General features: G+C 42.1%; 1 protein-coding gene across 2 annotated transcripts in view; it reads left to right on the forward strand.

Moving 5' to 3' along the window:
- LOC128310612 (protein O-mannosyl-transferase Tmtc3) overlaps window positions 1-19,256 on the forward strand; it is a 157,395-nt gene that overhangs the window by 131,230 nt on the left and 6,909 nt on the right. For both annotated transcript variants that reach the window (XM_053047298.1, XM_053047296.1), the window contains exons 8-9: window positions 334-515; window positions 10,654-10,909. In XM_053047298.1, the coding sequence (XP_052903258.1) occupies window positions 334-515; window positions 10,654-10,909 (438 nt within the window). The remainder of the gene's footprint in view (window positions 1-333; window positions 516-10,653; window positions 10,910-19,256) is intronic.

Raw genomic sequence — 19,256 nt, forward strand, 5'->3', positions numbered from 1 at the left:
TCATCAAGGTTAGTTATCGTTGAGTCATTGTGTTCGCCAACCTGCTCGGACATTGTGTCCGCAACTCCTTCAAAATCCAATGCACCAAACAGTGCTGCCATCCGGGAAGGGGGGGTAATAATTGATGTCTGTTTGCGATGCAAAAACCAACAACGACTTCAAGTCAAAGGTTGTTCCAGTTTTTCCACCGAACCGGCCAACCTATTAGTCGTCCGGACCGAGCCCTTGCAGACGGTTGTCCGCTAGCGTGTACCTGGACAGTGGAATAATTCAATCATCAGCAACTCATGCCTTCCTGTTTTTCTCTCTCTCTTTTCCGGTTCACTGGTGCAGATTCGACTCGGTGACATCTACCATCTGGCCCGGTCGATGATGGGCGGGAAAACGTTCGCCCTGCCGACGGGCTGGTGGCCCCACGAAGCATCCCGCCGACTGGCCGTCCTGTGCGTTACCACCGTGGCATTGTTGTTTGCCCGGCTGCAGATCATGGGCTCCCAGCTGCCCGTTTTTACCAGGTGAGTACATTGGTGCTATCAATCTCCGTGGTTCGCTCCAGACACACCCTGTGTACATTCCGCCCCCCCGAAGGTATGCAAACGCCGAAAAATTGATTACGAACACGTAAGAGAGAAAGAGTATCGGCGGGGTCGATCGAGCGAGCGCTACCAATCGGTCATCGGATATTGGTTTGTGACAGTGACAGGCAATGTGGCAAACGTTCCACGTGGTGTACCAGTCGAAACCGTCACTGCTGCCATGCCCCGACCAGAGACCGAGATACAGACCGATTCGATTAATTTGTCTGCTAATGCACACCGACGCTAGGTCTGCCTAGCTTATAATCCGATGAGCCTGTTTTCGAAACAGTTCGCCTCGGTTGCATCTGTCCAGGCAGAGCGATACGCTCAGTCAATCGGTGGTAATTATTTATCGTACTTTATGGCACCAATTAAATACGCTCCCTTTTGCTCTTCCGCATCCAAAAATGCACACCCGATGTTACCAATCATGGGAAAGATTCAACGCGTACCTGCATTCGTATCGCATTGCATTATCGAATATCATACTGCCGGGAGTGGTCTAACGCAACCGATGGTGAATCCATCTACATCGTTGCATCTTTGAGCAGGTAAATGAGCTTTATCTGTCGGCTATCTGTGTGGGGAGCAATTTTAGAATCATTATTCTCTTGCACCCAAACCGCAACGATGACGAAGGTGTATTGAATTGTATTAAATCACCTGCTACAGAGTTGCCAAAGGTTCAAATGAAACGTGCTCTAGAAATTAAATGGATGGAATGTAACTTAATACTAACCCGATGGGTAGCATTTCATCCTCGTTACGCCTAAAGGTAGGCAATCTTTCTTGCACAACGGTGTGTCTGCGCTCCCCTTTTTTCGATTGCTGTTAGTTTAGGTTTTGGGTACGCCCTGTGTACATAATTCCGTTCCTGCAACAATGCATCAGTTCATTAGAAATTGTTGCATGATTCTGCGTTTAATTACAGCCCCAAGAGCATACCGTTTCAACGGTTCACTAAGGGTTTGCTGTCAATGACCCATGTACACCAGAAGCTTACCCAAATTGGGTAACCAGAAAATCTCCTCATTAAAACAACCGTGCACTGTTTCCTTCCTGGCACACACACACGTACCAGCGCAAAGCAAGAAAAAAATAGATGCGCACACTCACAGCCGGCTGGTCATGGGGGCCCACGGTTCGTATGATAAATCACCCATGAATGTAATTTCCGCCCACTGCGTTAGGCGGCGAGCGTTGTAAAATCAAACTACTTGTCTGCCGTAGGCTAAACCTCACGTCACGGTACACTACGCACCTGCCCGGTGTGTGATTTTCCGGGGGATTTACTACGGGCCATGTCGGCCCGCAAAATCATGTGCACCACTGCAGTCAGGGGCTGACCGGCCCGGCACGTACCGTGCTGCATTAACAGGCTGCGACAGAACTCCAGCTCATTGGCCTGGCAAATGATAAGGTGTGGAAGGAGGAGGATGGCAGCCGATATGAGCCCGGGGAGCAGAAGCTGGTTTAACATGGTCCACCGTATAAACAACAATGCTCATCGGCTATCGATTGGATGAGGCGATGCCGGGTGGAAATCGCCCGAAGCCGTCGGTGCGGTAATGTTACGAATGCTGTGGAATGCTGTGAACATGATGCCCATGGTCGTATATCAAACTTCAAATCCAGACACACGCAGACACGGGTGGGCCGTGAAGAGGAACCGTTACCGTACACCGACATGGCTTCAAACCCGCCTCTGCGATGTGGGAGATACGAGAGAATTTAATTAGGATTACGGTCGTTTTGTGCTGCGAAGGAACTACTAAACCGGTGACACTGTCCCGTACCATTCCGTGCATACTCTGTCATCACCAGCTTGGACACCGGACACTCCCGGCTTGTCCCTCGATCGATCTGCTGCTACCACGTGATCGGCAACCGGTGCCCTTGTCGGTTGTCCCTTCGTTCGGGTTACAATCGACCATACCGACTCGGCCCAACCTTAGCTACCATTGTTTCTTGTACCCTGCTTTGTATGTGTACGGCAACATCTAGCGATCCCCTTTTGGTGAGCATTCTGCAGCAAGAGAAAGCGTTAAGCTTTCGACCACCATACCGTCCACGGCAAGCTGACCTCCGTCCACTCACTACGGTTTGGACAAGTTCGACAAGTTTTTCCTTCTACGACCAGATTTTCATCGTTGGATGCGCCCTCCATTAGTTACAGTGTCGTGCATCCAACAAACATCGGCAAAGTCAATTTACCACAGTTTAATCGGTTCACCGCTGCGGTATGATATGCAGCAGGGAAAGCTTAGACGTCTGGTTTACTTCACTTTGTTTTAAAAGATACAAGAGTTTGATTTTAGATAGACATGTTGCTCAACCCTACTGCGCACACCATTTTGTTTCCTCAACGTCTGCATTGTAGGCGTCATTTTGATATGTATTACATAAAACATAAATTTGAGGAAAAATTATATTTTGTAATTTCCGACCATGTGGTAACTGTGCTATTGCATTCTATTACACATGTAGACTGGCTTATATAAACGTTAATGCTATGTACATTTTGAAAATTATTTTCGCTTAATTTCGATTATGTATATTTACAAAGCTATCTAACAAATATCAATTGTAGATGTAAATACACCATTAAGTGTAGTGAAACGTACCGAATACTGTTAATTTTATCACAATTTGCTGCCTTCATTTGGCATGAAATGTCAAAAGATACGGTAGAATCAATTAACAAGGATAGAATATCAATACCGCCACCCCCCCGGCCCTTCGAATCAACACTGATCGTCTATACGTCTCCCACAAGAAATTGATCAGAGCGAGCGATATTATTCACCGTATTCCATCGTTCCCACCGAAAAAAAAAACCCCACCGAACGTTTAGTTCGACCGAAACGAAAGGCTTCATTAAACATTAATTAATCCCCCGTAGCGGATGATTAAATTTCCATTAAGTGCATCCGAACCGAAGGGTCGGACCGAACGCCGCGATGCTGAAACCATCATCATCATCCCGGCCCCGGACCGAAATCAATGGCATGTAACAATAAGCCTTCCCTGAGTGGGATGGAACGATTTAAGGTGCAGATTCTTGCCAAAAAAAAAAGAAAAGATTACCAAAACTCCATCCATAATACATGCCCCCGGATGCCATGCGCGCGCTCTCCATTCCACGCACTATCGAAAACAGTTAGTCACAAAAATTGTTCGACGTGTCGTAAAAAAATGCGACACCAACACCCGGGCGCCCGCCGTGATGGTATGCATCAACCGAAACCGATTCGTTGCGTAGCGAGGAAAAAGGAAGTAAACTGATTTAACGCCTGCACGGTGGAATTATTCGTGATGAACGAATACAAAAAAAAATATATATGTACAGCATAATCCCCACACCCGCGGAACCAGGCACCAGGCGCCTCCATTGTATCATTGGGACTCGGCAAGCCATGCAAAATCGGCTTATCGCAAGCCGAACCTTTTCCGATTGACCAGTGAGGCAGATTTGAAGGCCTTTCCATGAAATGATGTACCAAAATCGGATAAAATTCCCACACGAAGTTCAGATTCAACGCGTCGAACACCGTCGAATTTCGAAGCTTCGTGCGGAAGTACATTTGCTTACGCACACTTTAGCACTTTTATGTAAACAGGGGTGTTCTCGATGCAAAAAAAAACAAACACACACACACACACACACACACACACACACACTCACACACACACGCCATCCCATACGTGACGCATCGTTTCGTCACCCGATTCGTCCCACTTTGCACCTCGTTTTTCCGGGCGCCCAAAGTGCAAAGTCCATGCCCCGTTCCGTCGCGAGCAAGAAATGGGAATGAGGTCAAGACACTTTCACTACGAGACAATGAACAACAAAAAAACGGGAGATGGAAAGCTCTGTCCGTTAAGGGGTAACGTAGTGTGGGACAATATTCGGATGAGACTGGAAGATGTTGCTTGCTGGTTCATAAATTATGTTTCATGTTTTGACGAGGGTCCACAGGACACACACACACGCACACACACTCGAACCACCCGTACGGGGTACGGGGCGAAGACGAGGGTACTCGAAATAAAATAAGCAAAATATATTCCACCCGCTCCACCCCACAACGCCCGTTCTGCCGGGAGTGATCCGCTTTTTTTATGCGAAAAAGGCATAAAAGGAAGATCATAGGTCACAGTTGCCATCGGATCCGCTTCCTGGAAGGGATGAACCTGTTCGATGGGAAGCTAGAGCTGATGGGAAACATGTCAGTGCGTAGAGCCTACTCATCATTCCTGCCTAGCGCTCCGCCGGTTTACTCCCGTACACCCTACTATATCTGCTTTTTTATTCTGCTTCTGTGCCAGTTTCTGTAACATGGCTACGCTTTATATTCCCACTGCAGACTTTATGCCGAGTGTATCAACACAACATTCCATTCGGGAAAGGGAAACTTCAACTTTCGATAGGTTTTTAATTTGATTTATGATAACATCACAATCTCGTTTTTTGGGGGTTTTTCGCACACCGGTTTTGAATTTTAACGACAAAGAGAGGCGTATGTAATAAACAACATATAGTAACGCTGAGTTTTAGCCTTGATCTCTCGAAAGCACATTCTACTGAAATTGTTTACTTGTCTTAGATGATTATAAATTTTAGATGTATTAAACGACGCAGCAAATTATACGTTAAATTGAGAATATTTTCACATGACAATAGGTCTTAGGAATATTTAAACCATCACTTACCAGCATTTTAAATCTATGCAACGTTTTACTAGTCAAATTCAATTGTCTACGATGTTTTCTATATCATTTGTAGCATATTTCTGGCAACCGTTATATACATATAATTCTTCTGGCATACCTTTAACACTTTATTAATAGCGTTCATTTCCGAGTGCTTTCTAATCAATTAAACAAATTTCAAATAACTTTTGTACCATTTGCAAAACATTGAATTTTGTTCCATTGTTCCATAACAAAGATAATCCACATTTTACTTAACCAATTACAACCCACGGGTGCGTAATCTTAATCCAATTGGCATGAAGCTTTATAATCCATGAAGTATTAATTCGAAATCAGTGGTTAGAATATTATTCTTGATTGTCGCTTTCTTCAGAAGTCGATATATCAAACGAACAAAATTGGTGCTGAAATATAAACAATAGCTCTTTTAACTTATTTCTCTCGAACTTTGTGTAAAATCAAATTGTTTTGTTAGCCATTTAACATTTTATCACAAATTAAATCAATAACAAATCCTTTCATTTTTGATGTATGATTTTTTTCCGAAATAAGTATACCACCAAACACAAAGTAATCTACCAAAATTTATCGGCAAAGTACTACTGACGCTAAAAGCACTCTTAAATTATCATCTGCTCAAATTTAAATAAACCTGTAGTTCACTAAACAACAATTTAAGTTTGATAAATGCAGCTTTTTTAAAAGAGATCATTTGTTTATAAAATTGCATACACTTTGATATAATATTAATTCCGTCCTCTGTTTTAAAAGAGATCATTTGTTTATGAAATTTCATACACTTTTATATAATATTACTTCCGTCCTCTTTCCGTCCCGTGCTCTGTCCTCGGAAATTTCCGTTCTCTCTGCGCACCGGGATGGGTTACAATGGGTGATGATGTAATGGATTCACTACAACTTTTTTTGCGTGTTTACATATCTTTGTGGTTTCGCTTTGCCAATTGTGAATGGCAACTGTTGCAAACCATGTCAACACTTTTTGACGTATGAAAAATCTTTTTGATAGAATGAAATTGACACAAAGGGTTTGGATCGGATAAAACTCTTAAAAGTATAAATGATTCAATTAAAGATTGATTTGTAAAACCCTGTAATCTGTGATGTACCGTTAGGTAAATTCAAATTTGCCATTATCATACTCAAATTGCTGTTAATTATTTGTTTGTTATTATTATTATGTTATTATTTGTTAGTATTTGAATGCAATATTTAATCCCTTACCCGTCATTCGATTTCACGTAAAGCTGCCCTTTAAATATGTGTGCGTACACGTGTGTTGACTTCATTCCAAATTCATTATAATTTTCCTGGAAATCTCTACCAAATCACAATTCTATGTAGTGTCTACCTACTAACAACGATGTTAAGACCAGCGTATATGCAACGATTGTTCGTACAATATTCGCATACCACGCGATGCGCAATTTTCCCGCTACGTTCGTGAAAACGTTCTTCCGTCAGATTAATTTTGTTGTTCAACCATTGTGCCGAGGAAAATGATCTTATTTTGCAGTGCCGTGCGCAACACCCAACACAACAACGTAAGGCCAGTGAAAGCACACCTATCGAATTGACAGCTCATTTGGTGACAAGCTCGTAGAACGCTGCCGCATTTTCGATGGAAAACTTAAATGAATATTTTCTTATTGCGTCCGCCTTTCCAACACACCACACACGTGTGCCACGGTCGGGGCCGAACTGTTCTGGCAAATTGTTAGCCACACTTTTCGTGGAGCATGTCCAATAAATCTAGCAACTAATCGTGGTACCGTTACCGTTTCATCCGATGCTTATTTTTCGCGACGACATACATGACACGGACTCCGACGGGTGGTATCCTCCTTTCTCGCCGAATGTGTGCGAAACACGTTGCAGCACACGCCTCACTTTGACACTAACGACGTTTGCAAAAGCTGCTCCACGACGGGGTACGGCCGGGAACAGGCGAGGTTCGCCGACACATTAAACTATTCGACGCTATAATAGGAAATTGATTGGAAACGTTATTTTGCTGGAATGATTTGATTTCCTTCCGTTGCCAACGCATCGTTTTCCACCTTTATTCCGTACGTTCGAGCCGAAACAAAACACCCCTTACCCCAGGATGGCACCACTGGAAAGCAGCAACAAAAAAGGTTACCATAAAACGGTGGAAATAAACGTTCCATGGTACCAGTACAAACGCACAGGAAACCTGCTGCTTTAGCCGAGTGGATGAACCGAAAGTTATTGCACTCTCAGCCCTTATGTTTTACTACGGTTCTCAACATACTCACTTCCATGATCCTGTTGCTATTTTCACGGAAATTCCTACCCTGCCAGCTACCGGCGGCACATAGTTCGCATCCGTGACCATTTGCCGGCGTGCGGGTGACGTTGCAAACTGCTAAAGGTGCTTCAATTTGGCAATAGAGCATTTTTATCGTGCTGAAGGGCAACCTTCACTTGTGCTGGTGACCTCGAGTGGTGATAAAAATGGTGCATACCTAACCTGGGTTGTTAGACAGTCGAGTGCGCTAAAAAATCAGTAATAAACACAGGGTTCTCTTATTCATAATTTAATGTGTTTTTTTACTCTAATTTTGCTGTTTTAAGTAAGTAATTTTGATCTTGCAAAACTTTGTATATGATTCTAAAACAAGTGCCAATTTTATGCAAATAATTGTGAAATGAATTAATCAAAAATCAAATCGAAAATCAAATGTGCGTTGAAAAAAATTGTATTTTTATGAAATAATAATTTAGTTTTAAATAATGATTGTGATAAATAAAAAATGTGAGTGTAAACAGTACATAAACATCAGTAACTAACTATTTCACTGCATAAACATTAGGAAAAAAGCTATTTAAATTAAAATTTAACATTAGTTTAATATAATTTTAATTTGAATATTTTTTTTATGGTTTTTTTAAAGTTTATTATAGTATATGCCATTATGTTCTATTTTTGCGAAATCACAATTAAAGGAAAATCGATTAAAATTCGGAAACTTTACCCTGAATTCAATTAATTTGAAACTATATAAAAATATAGTTTTATATTTAGTTAGTATTTTAGTATTTTGTAAAATAAGTTTTAAAATGATTCAAAATTCATATTTTTGTTTAATAAAGTCATCTGTGTGCGAAAAGCATTGTTAAATTAACATCATGAATATGTTGATCATATTCGTGGTTTAAAAATGTAAAAAGAATCAAAACAAATCAAAGCAGCTGTTATCCTAGGTTGGCCAATTCCCATGGAAAGCTGACAGCAGATAAGCCTCGAAATGTCAGAACGCAAATAGCTTAAAGTATGATCAGACCCTTTCTAGTTATGGTCAAATAAAAACAGTATACAATAAAAAGTAGAATATAAATAGAAAATAGAATTAGACCCGGCCTAAGAAATGTGCTTATCAAGCCAAGAAGAACACATAAAAACTGTTACGATAAAAATGTTCTATTTTTCGTATAGTAAATTACACTGCAAAAATGTCGTCCTCTTTACCGTAATGCCTAGTATTATTATTATTATTATTATTGCTATTATTATTATTATTGCTATTACATTTCGTTTTGAAAAGCGGTTTAAAATGCTACTACGAGTTGAAAATCCCTGTATTATGCATAGAGTACGTCATTCAAAATCCATTATCGCATTGAAAAAGCAAGCAATCATTTTGCCCGTGCCAAATACCTGTTTGATACAAAATGGTTAACAATCTATTCATTCGCTGCTTATTGTCTGCACGCGGCTGTATAAAGGCCCCCCTTCCGGCGGCAGCCATCTACCCGCTACTCAAGTAGCGCGCGTAAGCAAACATGACAGCAGAAATGGTCCTGTCACTTCACAACCCACGGTAGCATGTCCTCTGCCCCGCAACCGAGCCTGGAAAGGTGTGGTACGGGAATACGCGGCAAAGGAAAATTATTAACCTTTATGGTAGTTTTATGACGTGAAATCGCGCAATAGCAAAAACGTTGATGACTTCGTTTCTGTTGGTTTGCCCGGTCGCGTCCCCTTGCATACCATTTCCCGGAACCGATCAAGGACCGCCAAGGATAACTGTTTTTTCCTTGTCCTTCCCTTTCTTCCCTTACCTTCTTCAACCAACACGGATTTGCCTCGCAAGTCAAAGTTCGCAATGGTGACAGCACTCGCCATCCCAGAAACAACCTGTGCGTGTGTTGAATGTTTGGCTTATTCCTTTTATTACGCTGACGGAGGTGCTTTGCCGAAGTACCTCTGCTTGGTGATGGCACAAAAAAAAACCCCGTACCTTCACTCAGCGGTTGTGAGTCCGTCGCTCAGACGAGTTAGACGCTCGCGGAAATGTTACTTTGTTGCGCCACTGCCGAATGGAGAGACCGTCTTAGCAGGGTTACCACAACATACACATGCGGACGGTGTGGAAAATACGGAAAAATGGTTTCACTCAGCAAGGAAATGGTGAGATTTACCCTCCATAAGCTCGATTCTCCCTCCCTTCCCCAACAATTCCGGCCTGTACGTCGGTTTTGCACTGAAAACCTCGATGTCACATGTCACCAACGATTACGTCGCACGACGGGTGTGGTGTTCCGACGGTACCTTATATTGTCACCAACGATACTGCCTGCCCGGGATCACAACCGTCCCGTGGAAGCGAAGCGGCCAATTTGATCGTGTCAACCCGTGCAACCCGAGGCCAATAAAATATCTAATTTCATTCGCGTAAAAGTATGAGAGCTTTACCATCGATCATATTGTTTTGCGACCGCGTTCATTTCTCGAATCGCACGGATGTGCATGCGCTCGCAGGGACGGGTTTGTCATGGTTATGGCGTTACGTTATGGCTCCTGTCACGCCTAAGGTGCCGTGCGTGTCATTAAGAATTGATGATCAACTAACCATTCGCTATTCGTTTTACGATATGCCGCATGGAATGGGAGTTATTCACTTAAATGGACTTTCTTCACGTGATTGTGCTATTGAGTGTGGTTCCGTAATCATAAAGAATAAATTCGATCCAATAAATGAAAACTTTCTTGCTCTTACAAATTTTTGAAAGAGACTTATCGTTTCATGCTTGCCCAAAATAGATCTGTCAGTGACATTTGGGGACCTTTGTGAGAGTTCGCGATTTTCGGTCAAATGCTTAACTTAAAAACTCTTCGAAATCCAACTCTTGATGGGTTAGGCTAGATAAGTTCAAACGATCGCACATTCGTTTGCCTCGCTGATAAAAGCATCAATTTCCGCTTGACCGGCTGTGGTAGGGTCAATGCTTATCTTGTTGGTGGAGCACGTAAAATCTTGTTTGTTTTGGTTTTGTTTCTTTAACAATCCACTAACTTTCTTCCCTCTACTTTCAGATTCGACAATCCAGCATCGGTGGCGGTAACCCCTGCTCGGCAATTGTCGTACAACTATCTCGTCTCAGTCAACCTCTGGCTGTTACTATTCCCATGCGATCTGTGCTGCGACTGGACGATGGGAACGGTCCCTTTGGTCGAGTCGTTCACGGACCCGCGCAATTTTGCCACCCTCGGAGCGTACAGCATGATTGGCGTACTGGCATGGGTTGCCTTCATCGAAAACCATCGCCAAAAGTCAGCCGTAGTTGTAATGGTGAGTAGCAATTGTTGCAGCACGTCCCGTGAACCAAATATGGGTGACGCAGTATGTTTTCACCCGCGTCACCCGTGTCATGGGTGACGCTTTTGTAACACTTTGAAAAAAACATTTTCGTTTCTGGGTTTTTTTTATTTTCATTATTTTTAGTTTTTTTAAGAACATATTTTTTACATTTACAATAATTTACAATATTTAAGTATGTATGCATTTCATGTATTTTTTGCTAATTGTGATTCGCTGATTCACTGAATTCACTCATGTGCACAGGGCATCTAATGAGTTAATTGATATTTCTCAAATATCCAAACGGAAGTTGTTAACTAGCAGACACTATTTTTACAAAATCTCTGCTAAGGTTTCCTCGAAAAAAAAACACACGCGTATATAATTTCGCTTCGTTCCTATATAAACATATTCGTTCTTTTTCGTATTTGCAGTATGCTAAAAATAAAGCTAAGCTTGCCATATGAACACCAAATCTCAAGCGATCCACACAATCACGCATGGGAAATCTATCTCTGCCTGTTCAAGCTGATTCCAACGTAGCCGAACGAAGCGGTTTATCATCATTATCTGGCAAACATATCCTACACATTCTCAAGTTTGCTGTTGATTTCAATTTTCGTGCCGTGCATCGACAATGCCCGACCCATTACTTTTGCCATCCTTTTTCCCAGAGGATTTCCAAACCCATGCGTCGAAAACCAGGAAAATGGCTATGAAATCCGTTTCCTCGCACCACATCACTCGCCGTGGCAGACGGGTTCGTATGAGTGATTATGTGTCCAGCGTGTGACATCTTTGAGATGCGTCAAAATCCGTTTGGTAATGATTTTTGTTTCCCTTTATCCTTCGCTAGGAACACATTTGTTTCACTTCCTGACGATTGCCCTGCTGTGTAAAATGTTCTACACATTCCGCTTGTCTATTTCATACCCATCGAATCAAGGCAAACAGTTCACATTAAAGCCGCACACACACAAGCTCACAATTCCACCCCAAAGCCAGTCCTCTTCGCCAGAACGAGCGAACAACCGAATCCTCAGGCACGTTTCGATCGCGCACTCATGCGAACAGAACGCAGGGATACGTTGAGATCCCCTCCTGTGCTTCATACGATGTCTTTTTCTTTATCGATTTTCTTGGTCAGTTCAACATTTTCGGGCTCTTCTTTTTTTTCTTCTTCTTCAGCACAAAGAAGAAACCTCCAATAGTTGACCATCGATCGGGCGACGGAAACGTGGGACCAATTTCCTTCGTTCTACCAAAGGGTCGATCGATTTTCCACCGAATGACCCCAAACCGCACGGTATTTTCATTTGTTCGAGTGAAAATACGCATCCACACCTTCGGCGATATCGCTTCTTACTTCGTTGATGATGATGTAGAAGCCAATCCAATCCGTTGCGAACCGTCGCCGAGTTGGGAATCCGTTCGTTCTGTTGCCCTTGTTGCTTCCGTCAGCTAGATTCGATATTTCCTGCATCGCATCGTACCGTAACATCAACGTCCTCTGCCCATCATGACGACTGTGTAACCTTCGGTCACGGGTTGTCTTCTGCTTTTTCAATCTATCGCATTTTCGATAACATCGTTCCGTTCGGGTTCGGTTGGTAGTGATCGTCTGTGGCTGGTGACCGGTGCTATAGCAGCTTATAACTAGCAATGTAAATCTGAGTATCTACGCTTCCGATCGGGCCGGATTCTTTAAACCCAAGGGTCAAGGAATGCTTGCCGATGAATGCTTCGTTTTTTTTTGTTTAAATTTTATACAAGAGATTAAATGAGTAATGAAATATGAAATGATTATTTCATAGCAAATAATCCATTATCAAAGATATGAAAATTTTAAAAACATCGCTTATTTTCTGAATTCAAAATTTGGTTCTTAATTACCATCTCACTTACTATCTAATTCTTAACAGTTAAGTATCTGTTTTAGCAAACCTTGCGCGATTGTAGAAGCTGGAAAAATTACGCATATTTACATGTACTCTATCCTGCTTGTGGAACTTGTTGTAAACTTTGTAAGAAATCTTCGAACATTCATTGGTGCTTAGCTATGAGCAATTTCGAACACTGTTACACTGCTCGATAAATGAGCAAGAAAGATTTATGTTTACCAAATTGCTGCTGGTTTGTTTGTGGTTTCTAAAGGCTTTGGTAGTTAAGGGATTTCTTCGTTAATCGTTTCGTACATTACATGCCGTATAGAACTCGGTTAACAATCCCTACAAATCCCTGAATTCAGGTATCTCATTTAATTTTCTTTTTTAAGAAAAACGACCAAAATCAGAACGTTATATTGCTTATAAGTAAAGGTAACGTAATTTAAGATATAATTCACATTCGTTTGAAGACATTTCCTTCTTCAAACAGTGAAAGGTCACCTTATTCCGCTGTTTTCACAATTATTTGTAATCAATTTGCACTAGAATACAATTTCCATTAAATTATATATTTTTATGGTGGGATCAATTTACGGTTTTATGTTATGAGTCGTTGAAACCTTATGATATAATGACGCATTAGGATGTTAAATAATACTTTTGACAGCGAAATTTATACATATGAAAATGCAGGAAATTGTCTCGAAAAATTATCATGGATATAAAACTTCATAATATTAAACTTCTTAATAACAGGTTTGAGTTAAAAATTACAATTTCTAGTGTCAATCTCTCAAAAAAATATTATAACACACTATCACAAAAACAAAGCAATGGTTTCATTTAGGCGTTCCATACATTTATCACGTAAATAAAGCAGCTAAGCCATTTATTGTAAGCGAGCAACAAGAACGACGTTCGGATTGCATGCCAGACAAAACTGCAATCACTTACCTAGCTTCAGTACCTGAGAAATTCCTGTTTCGAGTCACTCCTAACATTGCAGTTTTGATGACAGCCATAAACTTCCTTCTAAGGAAATATCTCCTTTCCTCCACATACACTCAGTGCTGCTTCCGTGCTGCCCCGTCGATGGCAGGAAAAGCCACTAGCGATTGATATTACACTCCGGTTGTTTGCCGAGGATGAAATTTGTTTTTCCTCATCCAAAACAACCACCGATTCACTCGACCAATTCAACCGAGCGAAGTGGAAGTCGAACATTTTTGCATTCTCAGCAGCACCAGCAGGAAGCTTAAGTCCCGCTTCTAAATGTGAAAGCTCCCCGCGCTTTCCGTGCATTCGATTTGCTCTGCTGCGCTTTAAATTGTTCCACCGGCATTTTCTTTTTTTCCCTTGGATTCATTTCGTACCACTCGGTCCGGGCTTCCGTCCGGTGGATTTACATATAAAACGAAAACGGTTTCGTGGAAAGAAAGAAACTCCCTGCCAGCTGATGGGGAGGGACCATCCACCACCCCCCGCTTTCCGGTGGGTAGGGTAATCTTTATCGAACGTTGGCGCACGAACATACACAAACACTGCGCGTTGTAAAGTGCCATCCATGCGCGAAAGAAGCAAACCGGATGCTGGTTCCAGTTCGCGAAAGGACTACACCAGTCGATGCCATATCCTTAATCCTCTCGAGTGTGCACGAACTCGGAAAGACAAGTCGAGCATTCGATGGCTGTAAATGTAAACCGCCGATGAAGGAGTTTCCTTGCAAACGTTCCGTCAAAGCTTGGTGGCTGCGTTTTCTCTCCGGGACATATCGTTGGGCGCCCGGTGAATTACAATATCGATGGCATTCGCTTTCGTTTTCCTTTTTTTTTTGCTTTCCCCAGTCTCTCTCTCTCACTCTCTGTTTTTATTTCAGCCTCTCCCTTGCGTTCGTATTGTTCATCTTACATATTCACAAATGATCGTATAACTTCACGAAACCCTTAAAGGCTTCCGGGCACGGCAACCACCGGACGACATTCCGGTTCCGGTTGAAGTAATAACCCAGTTGCCTGGAATCCTCTTCATAATCCTTTTCTGCTCGTAACGGTTTAAAGTGTGTCCTTTCTTATTTTTGGCATACCCTTCAAAGGATTTGCCTATCCACAATGAAGGAGAAAATCAATACCTTCCTTCATTTCTATATTCGGCATGCACAATTTGTGTCGCTATTCTAGTATTCCCATTGGAATAGTTGGGATACTTCAAAAGAAATTGAAATAAGTAAGAAAAATAAGAAATTGATTAAAATGTTTGCATGGTTCCGACGTCTTGCTGTCTATTGTTTACACATTTACGCCTAAATGTTGGCAACCGCGATGTAAAAATCGTCTGCTTAAAATCTGTTCAATACCTATTATCATCCGGATTGGGATAATATCGAATTTTTATATGCAAGACGATGTTTCTAGATCGGTAAGTATGCGGAGAAATGAAAAACACGTACACCGCGTAAGTGTCCTTGATTCCGAAGCAAACAAATAGCAAATTGCTGCTGGCACCATAAAAAAACTAAGAGGAGAGACATTCGGCTTGCCTTTCCTCTCTACTTGCGCCTCGTTTCCATATCTCAAATCTTTCCCTCATTGTTCCCGCATTTGCTTCGCGCCACTAATCCTAGACTCTTCGCTTAATATATAGCCGCATCTTTGAACGTTGCACCATTTATTTAGATTTATGAGTCAACGATAACTCAACGTGAAATCTTTTTCCTTTTTGGCAAATCATTGCCTCGTCCCTTCAATTTGTGATTCCCAGTTCCGGCTGGCACTGCGTTGGGTTGTTTTGGATATTTGTATGTATATATATATATATGTTCTCCATCCCTTTCTTTTTGTTTCATCTCACTGCTCAATTACTGTATTACTGCAGTGAAGCCTTCCGGCTCGTACGGCCCATGGACAGAAGCCTTCCATTAGTGTGCAGCCTATTTCGAGCGTACAAGCAAAAAAAGAACTGTTTTCATTCTTGCACTGCGCGAGAAGATTGATTACAGCTGGGGGCAAAATCTCCTCTCCATTTAAGCTTTCGCGGAAGGTTACGGCCATTTTTTAACCTCCCCGTTTGCGTTCACCGCCTACTACGGCGGTTCTACGTCTCTCGCACAGACGGAAAAGCTCCGTTGGTTAAGCATTGGTATTTTGTTTCTTTCGCATGCTTGCAATTTCTATAAGTGATAAGCCTTCAGACTGAATTCATGTTGGAAGGTAGATTGTTTGGGGCGTGGTGGTTTGGCAGCAACTAGACGGTCAAATAAGAAAACTCATCAATTTCATGTCACTCTGCCTCCGTTGGCAGTCGGTAAAGAAGGACCGTTGGGTTGGGTCATTCAAAACTTCCACCATTTGGGTAGCCGAAATGGAGGAAAGCTGTAAAGCAATTCCTTGATTTGTTGTTTACACTTGGGACATTTTTTTTCTGTTGAGACTTTTAACCTAATTAGGATATAGTGACGTTGGACGAAATGTTTCGCTTATTTACGTATTTCGTGAATTTGAGTTCAGGTAGAGTCCCCAAAGATGGACGGTTCCTCTTATGTGTGTAGATTCGGAGATGAGCGGATTTTGGAAATTTTACAACATTTAGTAAGTTTATAGCACAACATGTAGGCAAAAAGGTGAAAATTGTTTCAATATTCCTTCCATTGTCATGTAAAACATTTGTTTTTAATTTATTTTAATGTGTCCTTTGAAAACGTCGCTTGAATTGCAGATTAAATAAATTGCAGAGAAGGAAGGCATCTTTCCGTTACGCTGAAGCACATACGATATTGCTCGCAGAAATAATGTACTTAACATAAATTACATAACAAAATTTTGGTTATGTCCAACCGTCATGGTGTACAGTCTAGACGCTCCCTTAAATTCCGCGTATTGTTGGAAGGTTCCCTCTTGTATCTTGCGCAGTGCCCGCATCTCCTGGCGGAGGGTAATTAGGAATGGGCAAAATAATTCGCCTAAATGTATGCAATTTGTTGATCATTGTAATATTATGGCATGCTAATGATGTATTTTCCACATTTTGAACCAAACGTATCATTTTATCGGATTTTTTTAATTAACAATTAATTTTAATAATCTGCACAGCTGCACCATTCATCTGTCATCTTACTACAAATTTTAGTTGTTTCAAAATGTAAAATATTCTTCACACGCTCATCTCTCACAGCCATAGTTCATTGCATTAGAAACAAAATTCAAATTAAAATAATAACCAGTCCCATCCTTAGCACGGACCAGATTACTCAAAGCCCGTCAACGTCTGTTTCCGTCCTCATGCCAGCAGTCGGGCAGCTTCAATTGTGCTCCGTCGGACTCCACTTAAATTCGCACACTGGATACGCTTCCCCAGCTTCACCATGCGATGGTTTGTTTTCATGTTTTCGCTGCTCTTCAACTGATGGCGCTGATCCGTCTCTAGCCCTCTGCTCGGGGGATTAAAGTGACATAAATTCTAAAACTAAATGAAATTTTTGCAAGTATGTGTGTTGCACGGGTTCCGTGTGTCGTTCAGCTACCGAACGAACGGCTGTCTAGACGGTCGTCAGTGATTATCTCCCCGGGTGATTCCGACGGTTCTACAGCACATATGAACCTCGTCCACTATCCAACCCGCGCCCACACACACCAGGTTGCCAGGAAGTGTTAGTGGTACAAAAATAAGCAAATGCATTTAGTTTCCTTTTTGCATTTCACCCGGGCATTATTATTATGCGAATGGTAATGGCGGCTATGTTGAGGTTAGTCCCACGGGTGTCGAGATTATTCAGCGCTCGAGTGTAGTTTTCTTTTTAGTGCCCCGGTTTTTTTTTTGCTGTGCTTCTTGTTCCCTCCACAAACATTTCTACCGACGGTGTAGATCTCTGTCACCAGAGTTTCCAGCATCGGAAGTGCAGGTAAAAGGGTACATGGCCAGTGCACACAAGTGGTGTATGAGATGCATGTTTCCATTGGAATTCATATTTTCAACTGCACGGTGAGTGTTGAGCTGTTTTGCACGTTTCCCATGCTTTTTTTTGCGGGAGTTTTTGGTACATTGCAATGAGATGCATCATGCAGGGATTGTGATACGAGAATAATAATACCCTCGGGCGTACTGTGACACATCTCACATGGGTAACTAATGCCACCGATAGGGTACCGGGCCGCAGAGTTCCACCTGGGAGACATTTTGATTGCTTTAGACAATCATGTTTGCACGATGAGAAAAAAACGGACGTTACACTCCAATGGTGTGCCCGGGATCGACAGACAAAGCTGGGATGGTGTGTAGACTCTCCAAACTTCAGCTGTACAAGACGTTTTTAATTGCAGCACAGACTTATAGGTCGGATTTTACCCACGCAAATATTAATGGCATGTAGCTGTGTGTTAAGCTGTTGTAATTTATTTATGTGCTTTTTTATTTATACTACAATGTTATTTTGAAAATTGCATTCTTCATCGAAGTATCAAATTTGCTCACAATTACTATGCTAAACATAAGCTGATAATGTTTGAAAAAATCAATCACGAAACGAAACCCACTTAAATCAATAATCACCACATCCCTCGATGAATCTTTTTCCCTCAACAAAACGACATCCAGCTCGATAAGATCGTTAGATCCCCCAAATAGGAACCGACAGAACTAGACAAATTGATGAGAGTGAAATGGAAAATTGCGACGAAGAGAGAAAAAAAAGTATATAAATTACCCTGAAAGCCGAACCTGAATGTAATAACAAGCGAAGGAAATGTTTATTAAATAACAAACGCTTGTTACGGAAAGCAGATCGATCGATCTAAGCGATATCTTCTTTTCATCAAATAAAAACACACAAGTACGCATCGGCCGTTCGCACACAATCGCACAAATCGAAATCACACAGCGGGCACGGTAGGAAAATATTCTCTATATTCTGTTCGCAGACGAAAGTAAGGGCACTGTCGAAATGAAAAGAAAACTGATGTCACGTTTGCCGGCACGAAAGCACGTCGCGCGGCAGAACGGCCGAAAGCCGAAGGTAAATAATTATTTATCGATTATCGACATCTTATGCGAGCCATCTGCCTCCACCACCGCACCCACGAGCACCGGCAAACCGGGCCGCCTGTGGAACACAAAATGAAACAAAGTCTTCGCTCTTGCCGTGGTGCGTACATCATCTTCATCCCGGTGACAACCGTCCGCGTACGGTCCGGATCAAGCGAAAGCCGATTTCAATGGTATCCTCATTATCGTCCACCATTATCAAGATTTACCGAAAGTGAGCCAGCATCCGGGACGGATCACATTCACCGTCTTGGCGGGAAGCCTGTCATCATCGTGAGCAGGGATGAAACCGACGAAAGACCACCGTTGCCATTCCACATGCCAGCTGTTTCTTGGGCAGTAGATTTATCTGATCAGTTTTTAATCGAAAACTCGTCCGCACCGCTTACGATAAATCGAAGGACTTTGCCACACCATCG

Source organism: Anopheles moucheti, chromosome 2 (genome assembly GCF_943734755.1).
Source record: "Anopheles moucheti chromosome 2, idAnoMoucSN_F20_07, whole genome shotgun sequence".
Lineage (NCBI taxonomy): Eukaryota > Metazoa > Arthropoda > Insecta > Diptera > Culicidae > Anopheles > Anopheles moucheti.